The sequence below is a fragment of the Eulemur rufifrons genome, chromosome 15 (assembly GCF_041146395.1).
Source record: "Eulemur rufifrons isolate Redbay chromosome 15, OSU_ERuf_1, whole genome shotgun sequence".
Classification (NCBI taxonomy): Eukaryota; Metazoa; Chordata; class Mammalia; order Primates; family Lemuridae; genus Eulemur; species Eulemur rufifrons.
In genome coordinates, this window is record NC_090997.1 from 28,167,670 (window position 1) to 28,193,060 (window position 25,391).

At 30.0% G+C, this 25,391-nt stretch overlaps 1 protein-coding gene across 1 annotated transcript in view; it reads right to left on the reverse strand.

Moving 5' to 3' along the window:
• The window catches only part of EYS (eyes shut homolog), a 1,462,097-nt gene that overhangs the window by 1,309,622 nt on the left and 127,084 nt on the right, over positions 1 to 25,391 (reverse strand). The window contains 4 exon segments of the mRNA XM_069488330.1: positions 8,401 to 8,567; positions 14,746 to 14,837; positions 14,840 to 14,866; positions 22,385 to 22,544. Of these exon segments, the coding sequence (XP_069344431.1) occupies positions 8,401 to 8,567; positions 14,746 to 14,837; positions 14,840 to 14,866; positions 22,385 to 22,544 (446 nt within the window).

A 25,391-nucleotide genomic window follows, 5' to 3' on the forward strand; every position in this document is an offset into this window, starting at 1 on the left:
TAGTTATCTTCTTAAATGTGCATATTAATAATATCCTTAGTCTTCTATTCCTTGACTGAATAACCTCAGAGATTATCTACTGATATCTTGCTAGATGGATTAGAAAAAATTAGAATATTTCTATAAATTCTCATTTTTTCCCTTTTCATTTCATGATTTTAATGCATTATACCTTTATTTTTATTATTATTTTGTTGTTTCAAATTAAACAATTAAATTTCAGTTGCTGCATTTCTCTTAAGGACAATAAACAAAAAATTGATACTGTTACAGTTCATCATAATGTCTTCTGTTTTTAATTTGTTTGTATAATGCATGTAATCATAATTTTATATCTACATTTAAATAAATCAGCACTCATCTTCTATTTATTTTCAGAGCTTTTTCCTTTGTCCTTGGCAGGTTTCTTGTATTGAAAATATTCTGTTTTTGTTTGTTTTATTTTGTTTATTTGAAGAACTCATAAAGTCGATATTCCTCAAGTATTTCTAAAGTTTATCAATTATTTTTAAAACTTGATATAGTGAAAGATCAGTTTGGATTAGTATTGTATCCTAGTGAATACACCAAAAGTATGTGTTAAATATCTAAGAAATTCCCATGGCATTAATTAGGAAAAATTCTTTGGGAATTACAGTTTTACAACTAAATTTTACTTTGATTAATATCTGTGAAATATTGTATAATTAGTATTTTTGTATCTATATAAGCCACATCAACCTTTTGATATAGTCTCATTTTTAACTTAACTCTCATTTATATTATTAAAAGTATGAAATAGAAGAAAATCACTCAAATAAATATCAGAAAAAATGTCTTTAATAATAATATATAAAGGTGATTATACATACACCTATATATCTCTATGTATAACTGCACACAGCTATGATTCTTTTGAATCTATTTTTTTCTAAACTTTAAACACAACCTTAATGTCCTTTAGTATTTAATTCTTTTTTTTAATTTCAATAAATTCAGGAGGTACAAGTGTTTTTGCTATATGCGTGAATTTTATATAATGGTGAAGTCAGGGCATTTAGTGTATCTGTCACCAGAACAGTGTACATTGTACCTAATAGGTATTTCTTGATCTCTCATGCCCCTGCCACCCTCTCCATTTCTTAATTTCCAATGTTCATTATAACATTTTATGATAGTAAAGACACATTGTTTAGCTCCCAGATATAAGTGAGAACATGTGGTATTAGTTTTTCCATTCCTGAGATACTTAGGATAATGGTGTCCAGTTCCACACAAGTTGCTGCAAAAGACATTATTTCATTCTTTTTTTGTGGCTAAGTAGTATTCCATGGTGTATATGTACTACATTTTCTTTATTCACTCAATAGTTGGTGGGCACTTATGTTGATTCAATATCTTTTCAATTATAAATTGTGCTGCAATAAGCATTCAGGTGTGGGTGTCCTTTTCCTTTGGGTAAATATTCAGTAGTGGGATTGCTTGATTGAATGGCAGGTCTACTTTTAGTCCTTTGAGGCATCTCTATACTGTTTTCCATAAAGGTTGTACTAATTTACATTCCCACCAACAGTGAATGACCATTCCCTTTTCACTGAATCCATGCCAACATCTATCATTTTTTGACTTTTTAATAATGGCCACTTTGACAAGGGTAAGGTGGTATTTCCTTGTGGTTTTACAAACAAACAGCATGGTACTCATACAAGAGCAGCCACTTAGGTCAATGGAACAGAATAGAGAAGACAAAATAAAACCATATAGCTACAATCAACTGATTTTCAACAAAGTAGATAAAAACATACATTGAAGAAAGAACACCCTATTCAACAAATGATGCTGGAAAATTGGATAGTCACATAAAGAAGAATTAAATTGGATCCCTATTTTTTACCATATGCAAAAATCAACTCAAAATGGACTAAATACTTAAATGTAATACCTGACACCATAAAATTTCTAAAACAAAACATAAGAAAAACTCTTCTGGACATTGACCTATGCAGGGAATTTATGACTAAGACCACAAAAGCAAAAACAGCAACAACAAAAATAAATAAGTGGGATATAGTTAAACTAAAAAGTTTCTGCACAGGAAAAGCAATAATCATAAAAACAAATAAGCATCTACAGAATAAGAGAAAATATTTGCAAACTATACATTCAACAAAGGGCTAATATCCAGAATTTACAAAGGACTGAAATTGGAAGGAAAAAAATAAAAAGTCTTTTGTCTCATCAAAAAGTAGACAGAAGACATGAACAGATATTTTTAAAAGAAGATATACAAATGAGTGACAAACATATGAACAAATGTTCAATGTCACTAGGCATCAGGGAAATGCAAATTAATATTTAGGTTTTAAACATCTCCTAAAGCAGATATACTCGAATCAATCAGACCAATATTTTCTATTTATAACACATTTCTGTTTTTTGTAGCACCCTCTTTACTTCATATAATTGAATTTGTAGATAGATATAACCTGTCTACACACCTAATATCAAAAATCAATCAAGATAATGCTCAAACTCTAATATATTAACAAAAAGTAGTAAAGACCATTAATCTATAATTGTACATATTTCTTTATCAGAATACTATGGAATAACTGAACTAGAAGATATATTGAAATGGTTAGCTGTCTGCAACCATGCATATAATTACCCTTTACCATGACATCAATAATGACTGTTGATAGTAGTTTGACACTAGAAATTCAAGTAGAATGATGTGATTTTTTTCCATATGGTTAACAAACTCTAACATATCTCTGAATAAAAATAATATTCATTTGATTAACATAAAAGTTTCACTCTTGGAATATCCAGGGATTTTGTAAAAATATTTTGTGCTGATATGTAAAATGAAGTTCAGATCACGGTTTAAATATTTACAAGTAGGTTTTATATCCACATTAATGTATGCTAAGACTTTTAGAAATTGTGCAAACTATAAACCACTTTTTCTTTTCATGGAATTGTTCTGTGCATTGAAAGATTTATTAAATTCATAATTCACTACCCACCTGTTAAATGCCAGCAATTCCAGCCAATTATTCTGAATACTGAAAATGACCCTAGAAAATGCCAAGATGCCTCCAGAAGGCAAGACCATATTCTAAAAAATCATTGATCTAAAATAAATTTCTTCAATTTACAAAAGCCCTCTCCACTTTTCATCCAACCATGTACTAGTATGTCAAGCATTTTGTCATCATAATTATTAAATTTAAGTAAATTCTAATATACATGTATATAGGCATATGCAGTGCTAAGATATTAATAAATGGCTATTAAATTGAAAGCTAGTCAGTGACAAGTACATTAATTTTTATAAAATATCATGAAGATTATGGTGGCCTATATATGCATATTGTTGATAATGTGAAAATCTTCTTTAAGTGTAAAGCAATTTTTACTTTGAGAAAATAAATCAGATTAAAAGACTTTATGAGTGTATTACTAACTGTATTATTAAATAAATAAATTTTAAGTTATACTTAAATTTAAAGCAAGTGAATACTATGATGTAAAAGGAAAAGCAGAGACTGGGCGCAGTGGCTCATGCCTGTAATCCTAGCACTCTGGGAGGCTGAGGTGAGAGGATCGCTTGAGGTCAGGAGTTCGAGACCAGCCTGAGCAAGAGCAAGACCCTGTCTTTACTAAAAATAGAAAGAAATTAGCTGGACAACTAAAAAAATATATAGAAAAAATTAGCTGGGCATGGTGGCATATGCCTGTAGTCCCAGCCACTCGGGAGACTGAGGCAGAAGGATTGCTTAAGCCCAGGAATTTTGAGGTTGCTGCGAACTAGGCTGATGCCATGGCACTCTAACCCGGGCAACAAAGTAAGACTCTGTCTCCCTCCCCCCCCAAAAAAAAAAACAAAAGGAAAATCAGAGACCTATTAGGTGAAAGTCTGTAAGTTGAAAATATGGTCTAAGTTTTAAATATTGTAATTATAAAGCTTCTTTCCTCATTTAGATTTTTAATGGAAATATTTTTTCTAAAGATAGAAGAAAGTAAATCTGATACTCTACTTCTTACCCTAAGTCCTAAGGTTATGACCTATATGGCTTATAAATAGTGAATGCATCATTAATATTGTTTCACTGAATAATCAACAAATGCTTTTTAAAATTAAGTAAGCTATGCTCAGAAGAAAGGTCATCTTCTTAAAGCTTCTGTATAAAAAGCTTCATGAAAGTCCAAGTTTTAGGAGACAATTTGAAAAGCAATGTAAAAATGTTAGACTTATAAAAAACTATTTAAATATTATGAATTAAAATAAAAATCTGACCCAGGTAATACAAAATCATATAACATGCATAAAAACGTTTTATTGTTTGAGATATGAAATTAAAGCATAAGTCATAGAACAGGAAGCTATAATAGAGTCAAACCTTGACTTTAAATGCATAACATACATATTGGAAAAAATAAATTAGAGATAATTGTATATGAATGAGATAAGTTTCAATCCATACCATAGTTGAAACTTAATTATATGAAAGTGCCTCATTTAATTAAGCTTATTATAAATAATTTTGTCATACATATGGATAATACAATGTTATCTACTTAAGAATTGCTAAAATGAATGATCTCTATAATATTACCATAAAGTTTAAGGAAGCAAGGTTATTTGGTTTTTCATGGCATAATAAAGAGGAGAAAAAAATCAGTACATGCAAATGCATTAGACAAAATGATCCTGATATAAATGCATTAGACACTAGAGAAAACAAAATTCTGTGGTATCAAGACTAGCCAAAAATAAATGTGCATATTATATACACACAATACGCCATTTTTATATATAGTTCAGTTTCTTTTCTTTTCTTTCTTTTTTTTTTTAAGGTAAAATGTAAGCACATAAAACTTTTGCTTGAAGGCAGAAAAGTTAGCATGGTACAGAAGAAAGAAAAGAAGAAAAGAAAGAAAAAAAAGAAAAAAGAAAAAAAGAAAAGAAAGAAAAGAAAGAGAAAAGAAGCAATTCAACTTGCTAATAAAATCATTGCCAACATGACAGAAATTACAATAGTCTTAGAATAATTATTAGATTCTCTTGCTTAGAAATAATTTAAGAAAACCCTGAACAAAATATATTGTATTTTTGTAGCAAATTCACTTAAAGCTCTATTTATACATCTTCCTGACTCTACAGAAATAGGTTTTGAAGCTATACTTGATTTTCTCACGGACTTTAAGATTTTACATTTCCAACCAGACCTCTTGCTTATAAATGAAAAATTGTGCTTTGGTTATGTTAAGCAATATATAGAAAATGTGAATTTCCTAAAATAGCCTATAAAGAAAGCAAGTTTAATTTAAAGCTTCCAAAAAGAAAGCCAGAAAACACATTGCAACAGCTATAAGCAAGGTACTTGTATGTTCAGAAAGTGAAAATAATAGTTACTTTAGTACTTTAAAGAGATATTTGCTTTCTTAATGAAATAGAATAACCATGAGATGTGTTTTGAAGAGAATATAAATTTACCTATGTATGGTACATTACCTGGGGACAAGTAGCAGGTCTCACTTTCATAAAATTCTGTATAATATCTTCCAATTAGAAGAATAAATTTGAATAAATGTATAAATGACTATATTTCATTTTGTTATGATATTTCTGGTGGCAAGTAGATATTGGTGACTTAGGCATGAATTTGTAGCTTCAGAAAGAGACTGGAGTCAAGAACACTTCATGTTGTGAGGCTGAGGTTAAGATATTATGACACTATACTTACTAAAAGCTATCCTGAAGCCTTGAGTCTTGATTGTCAATATGGCTGGTGGAATTTTTCCTTTTTTTTTTTTTTTTTTTTTTGGCTTGTTAAAGGTTTTCCAAATTCCTCGAAAATGTTTTCTGAACACTTTAGGGCAAAAATGTGCTAATACTTAGACATGTGTGAATTATTTCATTTACATTACATGACACTTTAAGCTGTACTCATATAAAGTATACTTCAATAGAAAAATGTTTATGCATTATTTATCAATGATCTGTCATTATTATTATTATTATTACTGCTGTCTTTCATTAGAAAGAAATCCTCTAATATTATTACAATACAACCATTATTATTTTGCTTTATGAGTTGTATTTGGAAGTTTTATTTAAAAATTTCTCCATTCCAAAACCACAAAGATATTTTTCTACATTTCTTTCAGTTGATCATTTTACCTTTTACTTTTAGATCTCTAAATACATTTGGAGTCTGCTTCTATATAAAGTGTAAGCTTGTAATCCAGTTTCATTTATGGTTTCATAATGAACCATTTCCCCAATATCATTTACTGAAGACTCTGGTGTGTTCATATCAAATTGTGGCCAAATTTCTCATACATAAGATCCCATATGTACATGCGTTGTTCACAGAGGTCTCTGTTGGCCCACTGTTTGTTTCTACAAAGCCTCCATTTGGGTATTGTAGTCTGTCATACCAGATGGCTCATGAAGTCTCACCCCATTAGTCTTCCTTTTCAAAGACAACTTAGTTATTTATAAAACATCATTCTTTCACATAAATTTTAGAACATGTTGATTGGTTTCTAAAATAACCTGCAATATTTTTGTTATTGCATTAAATGCATGTATGAATTAATTTGGGAAGAATTGCTATCTTAGTCAATTTAGGGCATTATATCTAAGATCATGGATTTCATTTCACTTTATTCGAGTATATATAATTTTTCTTCTCATTGAATTTAGTGGTATTTAGAGAATTGTTTTAACAGAGAATTTGAGCATCTTTTGTTAAAATAATTCTGAGATTTTTGCATATCTTTGTCATTATATGTGATATCACATTATATAATAATTTCTAGATGTTGTGACTGATACAGAGAACTGTTAACTTTATATAAAGTCCTTATATCTGCAAAATATGCTGGGCTCCATTTTTAGGATTAATTATGAGATAATATCAAGAATTCATAAAAGTGTTGCTAATTTTACCTGCAAAAATATCAAGATTCTCTGAATATCAAAAAAGTGAAATGATTATAAACAAAGAGAAACATAAAATCAGAAAAAGGGCAGTTATACCACAAAATGATTTTATTCTAAGCACTATATCAACTATAACCCATGAGTTTCAATACGTTGTGTTCATTTTCATTCATCTCAAATTATTTTCTTATTTTCATTTTAGTTTCTTTAGGACCTATTGGTTAATGCGGATTGTGTTATTTCCACATAATTCTGAATTTACCAAGTCACTTGTTCTCATTACATTTTGATCAGAGACCATCCTTTTTATTATTCCAATCCTTTTAGATACATTGCAGCTTGTTTTATAGCATAGCATATGGTCTATTCTGGAAAATGGTTCGTGTACATTTAAGAAGGTTTTTCTGCTGTCGTTGGGTAATGCGTTTTTAGATATCTGCTAGCTCCAGTTGATTTACAGTGTTGTTCAAATCTATATCTTTGTTGATTTTTTGCTAAGTGTTATATCTGGTATTGAAAGTGGAATATTAGAATCTTCAACTATTATTGTTGAATTGGCTATTTCTCTCTTCAATTCTTCTAATTTTTCTTCATGTATTTTGGGGCTCTACTGTTAGTTTTGTGTGTGTGTGTGTATGTGTGTATACAAAACCACTGTATCTTCTGATGGTTTGACCCTTTTATCACATAAAATGTCCTTCATTTTTTTTAGTAGCTGTTTTTTTTTTATGGTCTATTCTGTGTGATATTAGTATAGGCACTCTAACTTTCTTATGGTTGCTGTTTGAATTACACATCTTTTTCCTTTTTTGCTTTAAACCTATTTGTATGTTTGAATCTAAAGTTTATCTTCTATAGACAATATATAATTGACTAAATCCAGAATATCTGCAGTCTGAAAATCTGTACCTTTTGATTGGATTTTTTATTCAATTCATTTAAATTTTATTATTGATACAGTTGGATTTATATCTGCCTTTTTACTTTTTGTTTGCCATGTCTCATATATTTTTTGTATCTTTATTCTTCTGATACTATTTCCTTTTATATTAAGTAAATATTAATCTATGGCAACATTTTAATTCCTTCAATGCTATTTTTACTGTATTATATGACCTATTTTCTTAGTAGTTGCTCTGGAGCTTATCAGGTACATCTTAATTTACCAAAAATTTACCACAGATTTATACTAACAATTCTAGTGTGATATAGAAAAGTTATTCTTCTATAATCTGTTCCTTCTCCTTTTTTTATGCTCACGTTATTATATATAATATAAAGAGATTATATGACATATATTAACTATATATGTAAATGTATTAATAAATGGTATATGAATTTCAATCATTTTAAATAAAATGATTCTTATAAACTATTATGAAATAATTCAATTATGATTTATCAGTGTAATTAGAACTTTTGAGAGATAGTTGGTATCATTTGCTCAAATGATGCATAAATACCTGGGTCTATTAATTTCATCTTTACAAATATCTTCATATTGACAGCCATTTTCTTGATAGTCAGTTGTATTTTCAAGGTACATTTTGCTGGCCCCTATGAGAACACATGGACACCAACATTCCTGACTGTCTTCTTCACTCAAACAACTGCTTCCATTTGCACAAATCTATAAAAAATAAGAAAGCCATAAGTACCCATTACATATATTAAAATATTAAAATCATTTCAAGATTTGAATTTCATGCTTTTCTTTATATATTAACATCATGTTTTCCTTTAGCAAAGGTAAGAAAAATCAGTTTTGATTTATATCAAAATCATTTTCAATAGTCATATTCAATCTATACTCAAATTATTACACACATATATATATTCCAAAAAACTGAATAGGTAAGCATATATTACACAAATGCTTTTAAACATGCAATTTTTTCATTTGATTTTAATCAAAATTTTATGGACATCATTTAAATATTAACTAATATGGTGGAAATAGCATTGTATTGAGAAATATAGCCATGGAAAATCTATTTCTGGATTTTATTAAACAGTTTTTTTCTCCTCAGGTGAGTTATTTCGATCCTCCTTTGAACTGATAGTAAAATTTTACTGGATTCCTTTTTAAAAGTTAGTTAAATAATATCTTTTACATGCTTGTTTTATATTTGCATGAAAGGCATGATAGTATGTTTTTATTTAAATTATTATTTTTACAATTTTAGAAGTCACCCACAGATATGCCCAATGGATTTTACTTGAAAGTTAGATAAACTTTGTCTCCAAAGAAGTACACTTATTATAAAGTGCTTAAGCCTAGGTATACCTTTTCCTACGTCGTAAATCCAAAACAGCAATAGAACTTTCTCTTTTTAAAAAATACTCCTCTGGATGTATTCATATTTTCTTTTTGGTTTTGGTTATAGCCAATAAGTTATTTCCCATCTGTGGCAAGAATAATTAGGAACTTGGTTTCATAGTCTGATCCTTTGGTGATCTCTAAATAAATTAATTGCTTATAGACAGCTAATCAACTAAGAATCTGTCTTTCTGTTTTCTATTTGGAGCTCAAATCAAGTAAGAATGTTAAGTCAACTAGAAAGGAGAATAAATTTTTGACATGAACAGATGAATTTTTATTGAATGCTATTAACACTTTCCCCAAGGCTAAAATATTATAATTAAAGCTACATGCTTTTTTCATCTGTGTCTGTATGTCTATGTGTTTCTAATTCAGAAAGGCCTTTCTTTCCACCTGTTTGAGCATGTAATGATTTCCTACATTTAGAGTGTATCAGTTGTAAAGTTTCTTTAATTAAAGGAACACTGTTATAATTGGCTTACAAAGTTAAATAAACACACATAAAAAGTAAAAAAAAAACCATTTTATGACACTGCTTTATTATTTTCTCTCCATATGTATATACATATTTTATTAGATTTGTTTCCTGAAATTTGAGAGTATATTGAACATTATCCTCAACTACTTTACTGTATATATTTTCTTACAAAAACAAAGTTATTTCACTTTCATAACTTCTGAAAAATTATCAATGTTAGGAAGTTAATTTTCCTGTAATTAATTTGTAATTCCAAATGTATTTGTATTTAAAAAAGACCTCAGAGAAAGGGAACATTATTAGCATAAAAAAATACAAGCACACTTTTGGAATTTTAGTCTTTGATAATGAAAACTAAAATAGACCTAATTTCCTGTCATATATTAGTGAATACTGAATAAAAGCAAGAATAACCTACTATCTGCATGAAATACTTGCTCCTGGAAGGTAAGACTGTGAACTAAATAAAACAAGTTATTTTTCAAGACTAGCAGCTTGTTCATCAAGACTCATTTTAAAATTCTCAGCATATTATGTTACCAGTACAATTTTCATTCAAAAACTCTAACAAATCCCCACTAGATACCCTCTACCACTCCCCCAGGGCTCTACATCATATAAATATCTTTTCCATAACTTCTCCCATCTCAGACACTACTAGGACTATATTAAGGTATTGGTTTTCCTTATTGCAGGAAGTCTAAAATTATTAGCTTTTCTTGATCAACGAAATTGTCTGGTGGTTTTTTAGAAGGAACAGTGACCAAACCCCAAATCTACAAAGATCCAATTAAAATGCCTTCACTCTCAAAGCTCAGGACCCTGGACAGCGAACGGTGCACTATTCTGAGACCACTGGATATTCTCTTCAACTGTGACAAAGACATTGGTACAGTACCAGTCTGAGCTCCAATTTCTCATCAAATTTGCAAATGCTTCATTTATTTTCTTTCATTAATAATAAGAAAACATTTTTGGAATCTTTTGATTATATGATCCAATTTTATCTAAAGAGAAGAAAATCTCCCACTGTCATCGTTACTTTCTCGGATGAGTCTACAAGAGGAAGTCAACTGGGAGAGGACTAGCATAGTTCCATAACTCCATCATCCAGATGGTCTAAATAAGTGATGAGTTCAGATGGTCACAACAGTCTGGTTTTCCTTTGGGCAAATTTTCCCTTGAGTCATCTTTTCAAAATCTTGTAAACACTTTTAATTGGGCCCTCATTTGGGATTGACGGTTGTTGGAGTGTTCTGGAGACATGACACTGTGCTGTCTGATGTAAGTTTCCATGGGTTCTTCTAAGTCCCCTATGTCTTGGCACCACATATTTCTCCATTCATATTGTTAAGTCATGTATGTATCTCTCTAATTGGTATCATTTCTCAAAGGACAATCTGAAATTGCAGTGGCCACTCTGGGGAAATTTTGACGTGAACAAGATTGTTCATTTGACAGATTAAATAGAACAAAAAGGGAAAAATTCTCATGAAGAGATTCTCTGTCTGGTATGTCTAATAGAGAGATTACTCAGTAAACACACAAGACCCCCTTTTTGATTTTCATACTTCTGTGATTAATAAGCACTAGATTTTTAATTACATAACTCTATGGAATTGCCAAGTATGTGAGTTTTTATTTAAATTATCCATAATAACTTGTTCTTTGTGTGTGTGCATGTATGTGTACGAAAATAGGATTTTCTGCATTTTAAGTATCTACTACTCTTTGCAGAGGGGAGATAATTAGCCTTTTGCAATCATGATTTTGTATCTACCTGAATCTAATTTCCCTTCACTTATTCATTTTTGCTTTTTCTCTTTTTCTTTTTAGCTTGGGAAAAATTTGAAATTAATGAATCATAAATATTCTTTCTATCATTATATGAGCTTTCTAGGACTATTGTTCAGATAGTCAAAAAATTACAAGAAAAGAAAAATGATAAACTAATGATAAACTGTGCTTTATTTATGTTTTCCTCTTGCCAAAACTTTAACAAAGCAGAAAAAAATATACCCACGGGTGGGTAAAATATTGTTAGTCTTTTAGATGAAAAGAAAACTAGACCAGTAGAGCTTTTGGCTTAAATTCAAAGTCTTGATTTTCTAAAATATATAAATACTAAGGTTTATTTATTTATTGTTATTTATTCAAAAGAGGTTTATTTATTTAAAAAGAACTCAGGCAACTTCCTAATTAAAAAAAAAAGACAGTTTAGATAAATTAGAATGATTCAATTTTAAAATAATGATTCTATAATTGTTTCTTCAAATTGTCTATGATTATACAAAATATGAAATTGAAATTTTAATAATGCATACAATTTAAAAGGGTCTATTTTCATGAATTCTTGTTAATTCTACTATACTGATGTACTAGAATGTTTTATTGATGATACTACAAATCATAAGGACTTAATATAATTGTATAAGTTGCAATTTCCAAATCTTTAGTCAGCATTAAAAGCTTACACTGCTTTTTTTTTTTTTTTTTTGAGACAGAGTCTCACTCTGTTGCCCAGGCTAGAGTGAGTGCCGTGGCATCAGCCTAGCTCACAGCAACCTCAGACTCCTGAGCTCAAGCGATCCTCCTGTCTCAGCCTCCCGAGTAGCTGGGACTACAGGCATGCGCCACCATGCTCGGCTAATTTTTTCTATATATATTTTTAGCTGTCCATATAATTTCTTTCTATTTTTAGTAGAGATGGGGTCTCGCTCTTGCTCAGGCTGGTCTCGAACTCCTGAGCTCAAACGATCCGCCCACCTCGGCCTCCCAGAGTACTAGGATTACAGGCGTGAGCCACCGCGCCCGGCTGCTTTTTTAATTGAATTAATAAAATTACTTTTGGATACCTGAAAAAAATTTAATTAAGAAAAATATACAAATGTTAGTCTCTAAACATAGTTGTAAAATACCCTTGTTTCTTATAGAATTGAAATAAGATGTGCAAATATCTTTGTGATATATATTTGTGTTTATTTTGCCTAACATAAAAGTTGTTAAAGTTATATAAAATGGGTTACCATGAAATAATAAAGTAACTAAAAATTTCTTGTATAGCTATCTTTTTGTATTTTCTTGAGTCTAAAGAAATAATATAGGTTAGTTAGCTTAAAGTTGGTTATCATTATAAAAGTGTAAAGAGAACTAAAATTATGTAAATGAGATAATAAATATAATTGGCTTATTTGTTTCCACGGGAAGATTTACAGTTACTAAATTAACAAATGTATTGTACATTTACCTTCAATATGCTGATAAAATTAAATATGTCTTAAAAATAAAGTTAAAAGTTTTAAACTAATCACATATGTGCATAGTCATGTATTAGTGATTGGCTAAAATATATATATATGTAGAATGTATTAAGTTTACTTTATATATTTATGCATTTAGAAAATATAATACAAGATATATTTGAAGGCATACTTTAAATTAAGAGGTCTGAGGAATTTGAAATCTGTCTATAGTAGTCATAATGCTTCTAGATGGTGAATTTGAAGGAAGTAGTGACTTGTATTTTTTTATAAGGTTGGCTCAACATTAATGAATATATTCATAAAGAAAAGGGTTTATAATTTTCATGGAAAAATTGTATATGAGTGGTGTAAACAATATAAAATTATAAAATGTTTTTTCTGTAAAATGACCAAATTATATTATGTTCCAACAAAAGAGGCTGCGAATATCTTTTTTAACTCTGAATTTTTTGGAAAACTTCTGAATTATTTTGACAAAATGTTCATAATTTGTTTAAAATTAAGATCCTAATTTTTTTTACTTGTCTTTACATGTACAAAAATATACTACTACTTTGTGCAAGACAGAGGTAGGTAAGAGGGGAAAATTGGGGCCTTTCTTTTAATTCTTGTCATAGGTTCCATAATTATTATTGCTACAACTTCCCAGAGATTAGAAATCTTTCAGAGGGTAAATCTTTCAGATCAAAATAAAAATGACACATCACTTAACTCCAGTGAGAACGTTTTTTATCAAAAAGTCTCCAAACAACAAATGCTGGCATAGATGTGGAGAGATAGGAACACTCATACACTGTTGGTGAGACTGCAAACTAGTATAGCCTCTAAGAAAAGTAGTAGGGAGATACCTCAAACAACTAAAAGTAGACCTACCATTTGACCCAGCAATCTCACTACTGGGTATTTACCCAAACAAAAAAATAAAAAAAAGATATTCTATTTAAAAAAATTACAATTGCAAAGATATGGAAACAACTGAAGTGCCCATCAATTCATGAGTGATTTAATAAAATGTGGTATATGTATACCATGAAGTACTACTCAGCCATAAAAATAATGGTGAACTAATACCTCTTGTATTAACCTGTATGGAACTGGAGACCATTCTTTAAGTGAAATATCACAAGAATGGAAAAAAGAAACACCACATATACTCACCATTAAATTGGAACTAATTGATCAACACTTATGTGCACATATGGAAATAACATTTATCGGAGATCAAGCAGGTGGGAGGAGGGAGTGAGTAAATTCACACCTAACGGGTACAATGCACATTACCTGGGGGATGGACACGCTTATAACTTTGACTTAAATGTTACAAAACAATTTATGTAACCAAAAGGTTTATACCCTTGTAACATTCTAGAACTTAAAGAAGAACATTAAGTTTTTTTTTTTTTTTAAATAAAGGAAAAAAAATCTTTCAGAGGTTTAACTAAATCCAAAAGACAGTGGCAGTTCATTATGATCTTTAAACAAAAAAAGGGGCATGACAACGGCGTTTGAAAGACTAGGGTTAAAATGATTCTTCAAACTCTTTATTACCTCCATATTATAAATATAAGAAATAAATACAAATTTCCAAGTAGATTGTTGAGAATTTGGTTATAAAATCATATGTATGCTATGCAAACTTTGAACATTGAAGAATCTGTAACTTTAACATTTCTGACTTTTTTTCAAATTACACAACTACAAACTAAAGAGACAAATGAGAAACTATGACATAAATTTACCTTACCTTCATTGTGCCTTCACATGGGAACCAACATGCATAACTGATGTTTTCAGGTTTGTTCACACAGAGGGCATCTAGAAAAAAGTAGACATCAAAACCACTTCGCATTTTTCACCTTCAGCTTCTTTCAAACAAAGAGACAAAAAATTAAATAACCTTTCACAAACTTGAATTCACATTGAATTATTAAAGAAAGTTGTCAAATTACTTAAAAAGATAAAGTTGACATCTGCCACAAAAGAGGCTCTTATTCCTACAGAATATGAAATTTGAAAGAGACCTAAAAGATAACAAAGCCTCATCCTATGATTTTAAATGTGCACTGAAAAATAAAAAGCATCAGAACAGGAAGACACAGCTCCCAGGTCAATGCATTTTTTAAAATAATCAAATGTTAACTAAATTGCTAATCGATAATGGTAAAAGTGATGTAATAGCTATAAAAATAACAATTTTATACAAAAATAAAAGCATTTTTACTTTTTATATATGTTATATTTGCCTATGAAGCCATTTGGAAATAAATTTAGAAAAAAATATTAAAATATTATAATAGATAAATCACAGCCTCCTGTGGAGAAAGGAAATTTGTGTGTGTGTCTGTGTGTGTAAGTATAGATATAGATATAGGCATGCATATCTATGCATATGTAATTTTGCTACCTTATACTATTATGTTGGACACAGTATCTATGATATAATAAAACATGAGATTGCCAAAAAGCAATAGAACTATATTCAAGAGAAACAGTAAAAATAAATTCTAAGGCCCAGTCTTAGAATTATCAGACAAGGACTTTAAAATTATTATGATAAATTTATTTAAGAATCTATAGGAAAAGATAGGTAAACGGAAATTAAGGAATCAGAAATTTGGGAACTGTAGAAAAAGATGTAAATCCCAAAATTTGGGGGAGAAAGGAGCTGATTAAGCTGGGCTGAGAACCTGTTATTGATCATTAATGCAGGTAATATTCCTACGTAATGAAAGCACATAGGAGAACTGATGCAATCTTCTTATAAACATAACTAAATCTCCTAGTAAGTAGACAAATAATATTTGTTTAAGGGATAGTATTTATCTAAAATATCCTTTAGCAGAATACTCCTGGTTTAGGATTGCTTATGATTAACAAAACTGTAATCTATGAATTTGTGAGGGATGAGTTCCTGGAAAATACCATGTAAGCTATGCATCTTACTACTGAGTTGGAAAATAGAGATGGTTCACAAACTGATATCTCCTGCTGTGTGCACACCTCACTTAGAAATCTCACATATCACTGGGGAAAAAGGAAGGAGCTAGGAAGACAAACAGAATATCCCCAAACTCTTCAACCATACCTATGTAACTTGACTGCTTATAATTTTAAGGTTATGAAAAATTATTACTATATTAATAAAATAATCAATGAAGAGATTATCAGCAGATCAGATACAAGAGAAGAAATTATCAGTTATTTTTTAATGATAGGTCAATAAAAATCCTACCTTCAATGTGTTAAAAGTAAATAGCTCAAATACGGTTATCTAGTTTAATCGATTGACGTGCTCTTCTCTCTGTTTTTTGTCGGAGTTTATGTAGTCTTAGAATGAACTTTTCATTGAAAATTGGAGAAATTGAATAGAAGGCCATGTAGTCCAATATATTTCTTTGTGGAAAGATTTTTAAACTATTTTATTCAATTAGTTAGGAAGTTGTAGTATTATTCACTTTTTTATATTAATGATTCAATCAGTTTTACCAATTGGTAGTTTTCTAAGAATGTATCCATTTTATCTAAATTGTCAAACTTATTAATATAGAGTTTTCTTTAATGATATATCTGATGAAAAATTTAGATTTAACTCTTTGTTAAATCTTTGTATTGGCCTTCCAAAGCCTCAAAAAGAAGACAACGAAAAAAAATAGTTTAAACTCACAAAGAGAATGAGATAGTGAAAAAAATGATGAAGTGACTAAATTAGCAGAAAGGCTAATTTGACTATAGTCAAAACACAAAGTCTAATAAGAGACAATAATAATGAAAAACAAATTTATTTGCCTAGCAGAAATTTTGAGCTGCTCAAGGCTTAAAAGCATCTGAGAATGTGGTGTTAAGGTGGCTTCTTTTCACTTTACTGTGATCTCTTAACAGTATTGGGTGTGTTACACATTCATTTCCACATCTATATTTATTCTTTTGCTCTAATAACCAATGGTGCCAGGTAAAAAAAAATTGCACACATGTTGCTTAGCATGTGGATGTATTCTCAATGAAGGGAAGGTTAGGTCAAGTGGTGTAGGTATGGATATTGAAAAATTGGGCTGCTTGGATATTATAGTGATTTTACATTATTGCTAGCAATGGATAAAATCATTAAGTTGTAAAACTCAAATTTTTACCACTAATAGGAGAAAAATTATGTATTTATGGTGTTTTTAAAATGTTCTTTGATCACAGTATGAGTAAAGCTGAGCATTTCCCCCATGTATTTAGGGATACTTTCTATGTCTTCTTATGTAAACTGCATGTTTATATTATTGACTGATTTTTTTAAATCAGGTTTTTGGTTTTAGCTTCTTAATTTCTAAGAGTTATTGATATATTTTTTTTTCTTTTTTTTTTAATTTCAGCTTATCATCATGGGGGTACAAAAGTTCAGGCCACATACACTGCCCATGTCCTGCCCATCCCCCTGAATCAGAACTTCAAGTGTGTCCATTCCCCAGACAGTGCGCATTGCACTCATCATGTAGTTATACCCCCATTCCCCCCATCACCCCCGAGTCAGAACATTCAAGCGTGACCATTCACCAGAGGGTGCACAATGCACTCATCATGTAGGTATATGCCCATCCCCTCTCCCCTCCCCCCACCTCAGTATTAGTGATACTAATCTTTCTTCTGTTAAGTGAAATGTCTGTATGGTTTTCCTTTTGCATTTTGATTTCTATGATGTCTTTCACAGCAGACATTTTTGCTTCTCATGTAGTCAAATTCACCAATCTTTCTGACACCTAAATTTTGAACGGTAGCTTTAAAGGCCTTTCCCATTCAGATTTATAAAGCAGTTCTACAACTTTTCTCTGATATTTTTATATTTTCATTTTTTGTGTTAAAACTTTTATCTATTTGACTTTAACCTAGAGAGTGTTGTAAGATATATGCAAGTCAGATTTTTTTTTCAGATGGTTTTCCAGTTGTTCCTTTTTAATTATTAAATAGTCCCTATTTACCCTAATGATCAGAGATGACAATTTTATTATATCTTTAATTTTCTGCACAACTTGAACTTATTTTGAGACTTTGTATTTTGACATATTTGTTGACTATCAGTGAAAAAGTGCTATACTTTTCTTTAATGGAGCTATATATTTTAACATCTGACAGAGCTAGTTAGTTCTATACCCTACCTACTCACATAATGTGTTTTTGCAGAGTATACTTGCCTTTATTTGTCTGATTTTCCATGTAAACATTAAGGAATAAGATGTCAATTTTGTGAAACAAACACTTCTTTTATTTAAATTTAATAAATACATGAAATAATATGGAGCTATGAAATCCTTAATACATGTGTGTCCTCTCCAACAGCATGGTCTATCTTTCTGGGAGGATGGATTATTATTATATTTTAAGAAGACAGATAAAATTCTTTGTGTTTATAGAGTACAACATGATGTTTTGAAGTATATGTACATTGTAAAATGACTAAATATAGCTAATTAACATATACATTACCTCACATAGTTATCGTGTTTTTAGTGAGAACACTTCTGAAAGTAAAAAATTCACTGGTAAAAGTAAACACACAAATTCAGAATACTCTAATACTTTATGGTGCTGTGTATATCACTAATATCTTTACTATGAAAGTTAGAAAAAAGATTAATAAAAATAATAACAGATACAACATGATATATTTTTAAAATTTTCTTTCAAATTATGTATGTATGTACCTGTACTACAGCAATATTTACAGTTTTCTCCATTTAGAACTTGCATGTTTTTGTTAATTTTAGTCTTATGCATTCTAATATTTTAATTGCTGTTTGCATGAAATCTTTTCTTCCATATAATTTAATTAGCCTTTATCTGTTTACAAAAGCCATTTATTTCTTATTAGTGATATAATTAACATAATTCTTTTACTGTAAAAATGCTTTGAAAACATTATTTGTAATATGAATGAAAAGCACTAAACATTTGATTTTTAATACTCATATTTTTTAAAAAATAAACTGAACTCAGGCTCCAAAATCCTTAACTGATATATAAACAGCAGACATTTAACAAAAGAAAGCTTAAAGGTAGAGCAATATGGTAAGAAAAATGACTTTTGATGAAGATTACTTTGGAGATACAGCATTTCCTACTCTCATAATAATTTAAAATTACGAAAGTAAATTATAATAAATAGATTATACTTAACATCTTATAAGTTCTACCACAAGTTAAGATCCACTATTTCATAAAGAAAAAATAGAAAATTTAAAGTAAATATTGCTTTTCAATATCAGTTCACAAATGCAGAAATCACTCTTCATTTAGAAAAAAGTTCACTGGTACACAGTGAATATTTTAAATGTATACGTTTAATTTAGATAAGCAAACTAATAATGACATGTTTCAAAAAAGGTATTCAAGAGAACTTATCTCTTTTTTTTTGCTATTATTTCATCTTTTCTTAAACATGATTCAGATTGTCTTATTCATTTCACAACTCATTATCCACTCTGTCAGTAGCTCCTTTTCTTAAAACTAATAATACATACAATGAACATAGATGATGACATTGAAAAGAAACAGTGCATGTCAGCTCTTTCTCAAGTTGTGCACTACAGACCAATTGTCCTTGAAGGGGCTTCTAATTAATTGCCATCCCTTCTTTGTAGAGCAATCATATTGGAAAGAATTGATTGGGCGTGTAAGACACTTCATTTAGTTGTAGAAAAATCCCTTAATTAAAATAATTTTACTGCTGGTAAAATTAATGCATGCTATGCAAACTCACTAGCTTGATTTTAAAGTTCCTCTTCAATTATATTTTATATTTTATGAGGAAAAAAGAAAAGATAAGAAGATCTTAATGACAACAACCAAAAGAAATAAGAAGAAATCTTCCAGTACATAAAATGTATAATTCTATTCACATATTTTTTAATCTATTCTAAGTTCTATTTTATTTTGAAAATTTGGGAGAAATTGCATTGCTTAATGTTTATACAGACAATCAAAGTGAGTTTATGTGGCTCTACTTAAGTATTTACTGACTATTGAGCATTTTCACACTGGCTTCTTTCCCTTGGACAACTGAGGTCACTCTGATTTTCAGATGTAGGGGTCACATAATTCTTATTTTCGTTATAATCAGTTACATTCAGTAAATTCTGACGATAAATTCATGAAGGGATAATGATTAAATATGCTTATATTACTTTGATGATAATTCTTTAGTGCTAATTTATCCATGAGTAATTTTGACTTCTTTTTATGCTCCTGTGTTATAAAAATATATTTGTTATTTTACTGCATTCATAAAATTGACTGTATTTGTTCAGAGCTGATTTATTCATGAACAATTTGACTTTCTATACTCCCTCCATTTTCCCTACAAAATACATTTGCTATTTCATCATTGTGAATATATTCCCTTTAGCAATTTTTAGTTCTCAAAAGAAGTTTAAAGCTTAAAAATAACCCAATATATGTATGCATTATTTCCACTATGAGATGAAGTGAAATCAAGTATAAAAATGATGCAAACACTGAACTCCATGAACTAATTTGGTGTGTAACAATAGATAATGTTTCTTGATCTGCACATTAAAAGCATTTAGAGAGCCTTTAAAGATCTTCTGTGTTCAATTCCAGTTTGATTGTTCTGTAGTGCAAGTTCAGCATTAGTACATTTCAAGAGCTCCTCAGATAATTCTACTATGTGGCCAGGGTTTATAACCACTGAAATGATACAATCCCTAAATAGTTCTGAACAGATAATTCATTTAACCTCTCTAACCTCAGTTGTTGAGTTTGTTTTGTTTATGTCATTTGTAAAATAATAAGTATTCATAGCACAGTCTTTGAAGTTCCCTGTAGCACCAACACAGTGTAATCAACAAGTCCTTGCTCTCTTCTACCACTTTTGGTCTTGAGTGTGATTTGCTTAATGAACTGATAACTATTTCTGTCATTAGAGGCTGTTAACTCCCCAGAATACTATTTTATGAGCATGGTGAAATAAATTATCATGTTTTCTGTTTAAGAGGCTAATTGTTAGTTTATTTAAACACTGTTTAATGTAATATGATCTTATAAATGTGGCTGCTGTCAGTTAAATAAAATAAGCTGTTAGTTGAGAGACACATCAAATCTATTAATTTGCTAGTTGTTGATAAACTATAATGCTAAAATATCATTGTCAGAGGAAATATTCTTTAAAAGAATAAAAATATCATAGAGTTTTAAGAATATAAATCAAATTTTGCATTGGCTAACTCAAATAGTATTAAAATGTAATCAAAGAACAGAAATTTATGCTCATCAAAATAGATTGAGATAGAAATTGCCATTTTATAAAATAATTAAATATACATTAATATGAGCATTGGAATGATTTTATTTCAGGTAAAAACTAGGAGTCCTGTTGACATCCCCATCACTCTTCACCACCTGCTGTCTATTTACAATCCACAAACAAGAATTTCCATTTATTTTAAGCTTCCATTACCTCACATTATGATTCCAACCAACCCCTAACTTTTTCCCTCTCCAATATATTTCTCCACTTGCTATACATTTTTTGAGTGTGTTAAACTCTGCAATAATTTCTTATTCTTTTTAGAATAAAAATAAAAATGTTTAACCTGGCACTTTAGTTCTGGCATCCCCCCCTGCCAAGCCTTGTTACTTTTTTCTCAGAGCTCCAGCCAGGTCTTCAAAGGATCCATCTCTTCTAACATGTTTTTGTAAATACAATTTCCTCAATCCAGAATGCTCTCTTCTCCAAATTCTTTGCCATAACATCATTTCTCCATATCTCTTTTCAAGGGTTATTTTCTCGTGAAAACTTTTTCTGACCTACCAACTTAATGTTTCAATTGCCATTTTTTTCTCTTTCCTAGACAGGTTCTTTGCTTATAAGATTCATGAAATTCTCTTTTTTTTTTTTTTTTTTTTTTGTTGTTGTTCCTATAAGAGAATTTTATTTCAAATATAATCATTAATATGTATTTATAACTTTAAGTATTTATCCAATAACCCCCTTCCAACAAATAGATCCATGAGAGAAGAAAATAACTAGTTTTCTTCACACTCATAAAATCTCTCACCAAGCAGAATTCCTAGGATGTATTTGGTCTTAAACATGTCAGTTCAAGGAACAAATCAAGGAATAAGAGTATCAATTTCATTTTTACATTATATCATGTTTTAAGATATAAAATACTTTGTGTGATTAGAAAATGAATATTTAGTAAATTTTGAGGTGATCCAAGCAGATTAAAAAATTTTAAATAAATTGGGTACAATGTACACTATTCAGATGACAGGTATAATAAAGCCCAGACTTCACCACTATACAATTTATGCATGTAACCATAAACTACTTGTACCCCTAAATCTATTGAAATAAAAAAAAATTAAAATTAAGTAATTACCTGTAAATCCCAGTTGCCATACATATTCAAACTGAGAAGGACCTTTAGCTTGGCAAATATCATGGCAGGTGTCTCCACAGTAGCAGGGGAACTGGTGAATTAAGTAAATGTTCTTTAACAACCAACATGAATTTTTTGTGCACCCTGGAGTGCAAGCATACTGGCAAAGGGAATTAATGAAAAATGATAAGTCCCTTATTGAAATATTTTAGTATATATATATATATATATATATAAAATAAACAGCTAATTTCTACAACCACTGATTATAGAAAATTTTATGGGACACACAATATATACCTCTCTTTGCTTATTTGATTTATTTCATTATCTTTTCTTTCTGTATCATCTTTTCTCATGTTGATGTTCAAATGCCTTTGTGATATTCTTTTGGCTTTTACTCACTCCCCAGTATGTAAGAGTCCTTTATTTTCTGTTTGCTGGCTATAATACATCTCCCCACACACATATAAACACAAATTAAAAATAACTATAGTGTAGATGAAGAAACACACATCATTTAAAACATTTGTGACCCAATAGGATTAACACAATAAAATGTCAGGGTGCTGTTCAAATTGTTATTTTTTATATCGTTTGAAACTATTTTAAGATAATCAGAACATGTTTTGTAATAATAGGATTTGCCTATGGTAATCCCCAGAATGTTCAAAGACGGAAATCATATCCAGTTATATCCATAACCAAATTAATTAAATGTAAATCATTTTAAGTCACACTGAAGCCATCATTAAGTTTTAGAAAATGCTACTCTACTTAGGTCTTAAAAAGACATAAACCAGTAAGAAATTTAAGCTCTGGAGACAGACAATGGCTATATATTCTATTTAGAGCACACCATTCTATCATTTCTACTTCCCCACATTTCCAGTGAACAAATACCCACTGCATTTGGCCCAGGAAAGCACGGGAGAATCATGGGGCACAAGGAATCATTAACATATGACATTTCCTTTAATGCAATTACTACACTAAGTAAGCATTGTTCTACTTGTTTCAAGTCATGATGGTCTTCTACCTGGATTCACAATCACAATTAACTAATTGCACAACAAAACATGAATATTAAAGTATAAGTCTTTAAATTAATAAATGACCATGTAACTCACTGGAATCAACACTGAAGATGAGAAATAATCTAAAAACTCATTTTTATTTAATTATATTAAATGACTACCATGAAAATACAATATTATGATATATTTCTAAGTTTTGAGATCACCAGAAGCATTAACCCATCACTTCTATCCTAAGACATCAAATTTCAAACTCTACAAATGGCATTAATCAATCTTCACTGTTAGTGAACATAGTCTCTAATGGATTTGGGATGTTCATTTTGGTCAAAAATATAAAGGCCTAATAAATTCTGAATCTATGACTATATGAAATAAACTTAGTAAAGTAGCATATTATTGATATTGCTAGGATCTTGTAGAGTCATCTCTTCACTTAAAACTTAACAAAACAACAATAATCAACAACAACTACAAAAGCTAAGCTTAAACTAAGTCACCTTTACGTGTTTTGTTTCATTTGTTTTTTTTGTTGTTGTTTGTTTTTTAAACTAAGGGATAGCATAGGCAGCTGGACCAAATGTGTAATCTCCTTTCTGTCTGGCAAACTCAAGAGTCAAGGAGCCATATAGAAATAAGACTTTAAATGTTCTGTAATAACTTTGGGGTAGATGGACCAGTCAGGAGTAGGCCCCAACTAACGATGACAGGTGCTAGAAAAAAATGACAAGTGTAACATGGATCCCTGCTCACAGGGGTATTGTGGCACTCTTCTTCCCAGTTTAACTGTTACCTGAATACCAAATTTGACCCTTAGCTTTTCCCAATGAAGAAACAAAGTCCCCCAGGATACATTTCAAGGGATTTCAGAAGAATTTGTTTGTTTTAGACCCTTCTATGCTGAGGACACTGTGAAGGTATTGTGACTTTAGATGAAGTTTGGATTTATAGGGTATTTGTGGTGCAAAACTGGAGCTCTTATTACCTTTCTAAAATTATTGCAAGAGCAATACATTTACCTCTGACTTAACAACCTGAGTCAATTTATTCCATTGGACCATATGTAGAGGTTAGGAATATTGTGATATAGGTCTATCCCTGATTCTGACCTCTTATTCATAATTTGTATGTTCATGTGACAACACACACACACACACATTTCACAGCAACAACATAAAAATTGTAAATATAACCTTTAAAAGAAGTTACTATAACATAAGTAAAGTAAGACAGTGAGACGAAAGAGTAGAGGTCTTTGAACAAATAAAGTAAACCTTTGTCTCAAATTTCTACGAAATTTCTAGCAGCCAAGGAAAAGGGGGAAACATGAAAATATAGCATAGTTCTTATTGATTAGGGTTACTTGGGTGGATTAATATTACTTTATTGGATGAAACAAATTTCCAGACAATATTCCTAAGAGATAATTGTCATAGGCTGAAAATATTAAATAACTGATAATACCTTAATAATATTATTGTGGAAAATTATTATTAACTTGACCATGGATCGATAAAGTGTTCTCTTCATAGTGCTACGTTACTCAAGTAATATGGTTTTTAAGTAAATCAACTACTTTCTTTCTCAGTATGAATTTCAAAAATGCTACTATTCAAAGTATTCATTCTGAATTCATGTGAAAATGGTGACTAATGTAACGCCTGCCCATTGCCTGTCAAAACACTATTTTCTTAGTTCTTATAAACTTAAATAGACAATTTAATGAGTCCAGGTCATTTGTATGATTAGATAAGTGTCGGTAGAATTCAGATACTGTAAAGTGGCCTCTCTTTTACATTGAGGTTAATTTCCAGGGGAATGATTGTCTTCTCTGTTGTTAAGGTATCTAAAGTTCCATAATAAACTCAGGTAAATGGTAATATTAATTTTTCTCTGTCAGTTTTTGTTTAGAACTAAAGAGATCTGAGAAAAGTTTTACATGGAAATGCTCACTTAATCGGATTTTTTAA